This window comes from Nannospalax galili, unplaced genomic scaffold (assembly GCF_000622305.1).
Source record: "Nannospalax galili isolate Female #2095 unplaced genomic scaffold, S.galili_v1.0 scaffold385, whole genome shotgun sequence".
Lineage (NCBI taxonomy): Eukaryota > Metazoa > Chordata > Mammalia > Rodentia > Spalacidae > Nannospalax > Nannospalax galili.
Window position 1 is genome coordinate 306,563 of NW_008354956.1, and position 5,277 is coordinate 311,839.

At 49.1% G+C, this 5,277-nt stretch overlaps 1 protein-coding gene across 4 annotated transcripts in view; it reads right to left on the reverse strand.

Annotated features, from left to right (window-relative positions):
* The window catches only part of Xrcc1 (X-ray repair cross complementing 1), a 32,766-nt gene extending 29,046 nt beyond the window's left edge, over positions 1-3,720 (reverse strand). For 2 of the 4 annotated variants that reach the window (XR_003846930.1, XM_029555489.1), the window contains exons 1-3: positions 3,595-3,720; positions 2,983-3,036; positions 2,765-2,857 (exon numbers count right to left, since the gene is read on the reverse strand). Coding sequence is in view for 3 of the 4 variants with exons in the window: in XM_029555489.1 (XP_029411349.1) it covers positions 2,765-2,857; positions 2,983-3,036; positions 3,595-3,645 (198 nt within the window). In the remaining variant the exon portion in view is untranslated. The remainder of the gene's footprint in view (positions 1-2,764; positions 2,858-2,982; positions 3,037-3,594) is intronic. The other 2 variants (XM_029555488.1, XM_008851974.3) reach the window with 2 other exon arrangements.
* Positions 3,721-5,277: the final 1,557 nt, after the last annotated feature.

Below are 5,277 nucleotides of genomic sequence, written 5' to 3' on the forward strand. Positions count from 1 at the left end.
ATAAATAAATACATAAAAACACTCAAAAGCCAGGTATAGTGGCGTACTGGGGAGAGGGTGGTTTGGGGCAAGAGTATCATGAGTTTTAGGCCAGCCTAGGCAGGCTACATACTAGTGAGACACTCAAAAAGGAAAAGGAACGAGAAGTGGGGGTCAGCAAGATGGCTCAGTAGGTAAAGGTACCCGCCACCAAGGCTCATGACCCAAGTTGGATCCCCAGGACCCACATGGTAGATACAGAGAACCAACTCCTGCACGCTGTCCTCTGACCTCCATATGCATGGCATGGAAGATATTCACCCAAACACATGCACACACTGTATCTTTTTTAAAGGACTCAACCTGAATGTGGTGGTGCATGCCTTTAATTCCAGCACTCAAGAGGTGGAGGCAGGTGGATCTCTGAGTTTGAGGCCAGTCCAGACTACATAGCAAAATTCCAGGTCAGCCAGAGCTACAGAGACAGACCTTGTCTCAAACAAATAAATAAAGTAAAATAAAAATTTTAAAAAACACCAACAGGGCTAGAGAGATGCCTCAGTAGTTAAGAGCACTGGCCCCTCTTGCAGAGGACCCAGGTTTGATTCCCAGCACATGGCAGATAACAACCATCCAGTTCCAGGGGATCCAATACCCTCTTACCTCCTCGGGCACTGCACAACATGGGTGCACCTACATACATGCAGGCAATACACTCATACATATAGCATAAAAATAATAAATAAATAAATAAATGGAGCTGGAGAGATGACTCAGCAGTTAAAAACACTGTTCTTGCAGAAGACCCAGGTTTGAATTCCAGCACCCACATGGCAGCTAACAACTGTCTTTAACTCCAGTTCCAGGGGACCCGACAGCCTCTTCTGTCCTCCCCCGGCATTGCACGACTCAGGTGCACTTACCTACATGCAGGCCTAACACTCATACATATAAAATTAAAAAATGATAATAAATAAAAATATTTTTAAATAATATGTAAAATAAAAAAACAAAAGTACTCAGAAAGAAGCTAGTCAGGCTGGAGATATGGCTCAGTTATTAGATCTCTTGCCTAGCATGAAAAAGACCCTTGGTTCACTCCCCAATACTGTGGGGAGGGGGGTGGGGGTGCGGGTGCGGGGATAAAGAGGAAAAGAAAGAAAAAAAGGAAGAGAGAGAGAAGACAGCCAGCATTCCAGAAACGATAGCCCAGACGAGCTACTTCATTTCCCTCCATCCACTTGTCTCACTTATTTACTTTGTCGTACTAGGGACTGAACCATGTGCTCAGCAATCAGTCTTACAACTGAACTATAGTCCCAGTCCTTTTGTTGTTGCTTGAGAAGGGGCTAAGTTGTTCAGGCTGGCGTTCAATTTTGAATTTGTGATCCTCCCATCTCAGCCTCCCAAGCTGCTGGGATTACAGGCCTGCGCATCCGCTCCTCCCATTTTGTTCCTTTAAAATGAAGTCCAGGCTGGGTGTGGTGGTGCAAGCCTATAGTCCCAGCACTTGGGAGACAGAGGCAGGCAGATCTTTGTGAGTTCAAGGCCAGCCTGGTCTACTTAGTGAGTTCCAGGCCAGCTGGGACTATTGAGGCCCAGCTTCAAAAAGACAAAAAAAAAAAAAAAAAAAAAAAAAAGCTAAAAAATGAAGTCCAGGAGGCACTTGGGAGGCAGAGGCAGATGGATCTTAGTTTGAGGCCAGCCTGGTCTACATAGTGAGTTCCAGGACAGCTACAGGGAGACCCTGTCTCAAAAAGACCAAAAAAAAGGAAGTCCAGGGACCAGAGAGATGGATCAGTGGTTAAGAGCCCTGGCTGCTCCTGCAGTGGACCCAGGTTCATCCCCAGCACTCACCTGGTGGCTAACAATGATCCATAACTACAGTTCCAGCGGATCTGTTGCCCTCTTCTGACCTCCATGGGCATTGTACAACACGGGTGCACTTATATACATGCAATCATAACATTCATACACATAAAATAGAAATAATAAATAAAATTGGGTTTTTTTGTTTTTTTGTTTTTGTCTATTTGAGATAGGGTCCCCCTGTAACCCCAGCTGGCCTGGAACTTGGTATGTAGAACAGGCTAGCCTCTAACTCATAGAGATCGGCCTGCCTCTGCCTCCCAAGCACTGAGATTAAAGGCATGTGTGACCATGCCTGGCTTAGAAAATAGTTTTTAAAATAATAAAATAAAGTCCAGGGACTGGGGAGATTGGCTCAGCAATTAAGAACACTTGCTGTTCTTCCAGAGGACCTGGGTTCAATTTCCAGCACCCACATGGCAGCTAACAATGGTCTATAGGGAACTCTAGTTCCAGGGAGCTGACACCTCTTCTGGCCTCTGAGGGACCTTGCACACATGTGGTGCACTTACTTACATGCAAGCAAAACACTCATACACATAAAATAAAATAATAAAATATTTAAAATGAAGTCCATTTGTGCGGATAACCTTTGTGGCCACCTTCTACCCTGAGTCCACTGATTTTCAGTCAGGAAACATGGCACAGATTGATCCTGTCCCAGCTGAAGAAACTGAGGCCCAGAGGTAAAAGCAACCTACCCAGATGATTCCTGGTCATCTCTGAGCCTGGACGGATAGATCTCTTTTCTCCTCTGAGGAGGGGCAGAGTGATTACATGGCTCATTTCCCAGGTCAGGTAGGCCGGGCAAGTGTTTTACCACTAGAAAGTGACTCAACCCACAGCCAGCTGGCTCAGGAATGTGGACCTAGGGACTCCTCAGTCCTGAGGAGGAGGTGGGAGAGGGCAGGATCACCTGTAGGACCACAGAGATGGTCTTCTCGCCTGCCTTGGCGGCCCGCCATTTCCGGTAAGTGTCTGCTTTGAGGAGGTTCTCTGCACAGTGGGTCTGCAAGCAAGAGCAAAAAAGAAGGGTTAGGTAAATAAAATAAAACAAAGTAATCGTGGGTTTTGTTTTTTGTTTCGTTTGGTTTTTATTTTATGAGTGTATTGCCTGCATGCATGTAAATGCACCATGTATATGCAATGCCCATGGAGGTCAGAAGAGGGCACTGGATTGTCCTGGAACTGGAGTTACCGATGGTTGTTAGCCGTCATGTGGGTGCTAGGAATCAAACCTGGTCCTCCGCAAAAGCAGGCAGGGCTCTTAACCTCTGAGCCACCTCTCCAGCCCCTGGTTTGGTTTTCTCAGACAGGGTCTCCCTATAGCCCCAGCTGGCCTAGAATTCGCTATAGACCAGGCTAGCCTTGAACTCACAGAGATCCGCCTGCCTCTGGGATTAAAGGCGTGCAATAAATTAATTGTGTGTTTTTTGTTTATTTTTAATGACAGGCTTAGCCCCTCCCTCCTCGGGTCACCCTTTGCGAACCCCCACATTTAGGTCCCTGTCAGCACCCCCCCACACACATACACCCGCCTCGTGCTGTCCTAATGCTTTCTCCTTGAAAGTTACCCAGAGATTCCCCCTTTTCTTTTCTCTCCGGAAGTCCACAGACGCCCCAAAGTTCCCCGACTTCCGCCGACCCCACCCCCGAACCCAGTCTAGAATGCCACGAAGTTCCCGCTGCGCTCCCGAAGTTCTTGAGGAGCCCCGTGCAGGACTCCCCTTCCGGTCGCCCCCTCACCGAGTCCTGGCTGCTGCAGGACACAACGTGGCGGAGGCTGATCTCCGGCATGTCACCGCCGTGGAGTTGCCTCACACCACAGAATGAAGAAGGGTCCCGGCTCCTGGGCTAGACCGGGGAGCGCGCTCTGCGCGGGCTACAGTGCGCATGCGCGCGAGGCTCGGGCCTTTCAAACCGCGGCGCGCCAGCGCGCACGTCGGCAGTGCGCATGCCCAGTTGGGCTTCTCTAGAGCAAGGCCTTATGTCCCCTTAGCAACAAGCTTCCCCGCCTCTCTCTGATCCCACCAAGCTCTCGCCTGGCTTCCAGATGACGTACAGACCTTGCTTTCTGGGCGCCTAGTAACAGGAGCGGCCTCAATGATTGGTTTCTGCATAAACTTCGCCATGGTCATTGGACGGCGATGTTACCAACCAAACCGAAGCCTTAGAAACGCGGAGGATAGCTGAGGTTTCCAGGAGCCTGGACCTCTTCTGCAATAGGATCGCCAACACCTGTTTTTGTGGCTAAGCTCTGCTCCCCCCACTTCCTGCAGAGACAGACAGACAAGCAGAGACATCTTACGTCACTCCTGGCCTGAGCTCGAGAGAGAGATCCTAAATAAAACACAAAGCATGTTCTACAAACATACAAACATACAATACGCACACGCACACAAATAGATATCTTACATCACTCTTAGCCTCTGGCCTGAGATCAAGAGAGAGAGCCTAAATAAAACACAAAGCATGTTCTTCTCCAAACATACAAACATACAACACTCACACGCACACACACACACACACACACACACACACGCACACAAATAAGTATCTTACATCACTCTTAGCCCCTGGCCTGAGATCAAGAGAGAGAGCCTAAATAAAACACATGTTCTTCTCCAAACATACAAACATACAACACACACACACACACCCACACACAAATAGATATCTTACATGTCTCTTAGCCCTTGGCCTGAGATCAAGAGAGCTTAAATAAAACACAAAGCATGTTCTCCAAACACACAACACACACACACACACACACACACACCACTCAGCCTAGCAGCCCAGGATGCTTCCACAAATGCCTTATTCTCCCACCATGTGCCCTGCAGGCATTTGTCTCCTTCTTCACCTGCCTCTGGCCACTGACAAGCACCCTCTGTTTGGTCCCCTTGGAGACCCAAGGGTGCAGTCCTGGGTGGGGTCAGATCTGGAGAGAGGCCAAATACAGAAGAGAGAGTTGAGTGTCAGACAGGCAGGCACTGGAAGGAGAAGGGAAGGACAAGGCTCCCGGCCTCCACAGGGCGGGCCTAGACATGCCAGGCGCTCCCAGGTAGGACCCAACCCACGCCAGGCGCCTCCTTGGGAAGAGCGAAGAGGGAATCTTAGACTTTCAGTTATTTTACACGTACAAGGAATCAAGTGACCCAACTCCAACCGTGGGCTTGGAGAGGAAAAAATAATGATTGTGGGAAGGTGAGAGAACATGTAAGTCATCTTATGGGTCATGCTTGAAGTAGGCACCAAAAGTCTAGAGTCCTGGGGTCTTTCCCTGTGGAGAAAAGGTCTGAGCTCAAGCTGTCCAGCTGCCCTGAGGCAGTGCAGGACTGCCCTGCGTTCTGACCTCAGCTATTTCTCACCCCAGGGTGAAGGTGGGACCAGCCCCACCCTTGCTCAGCTTCTTATAAGGGGCAGAGG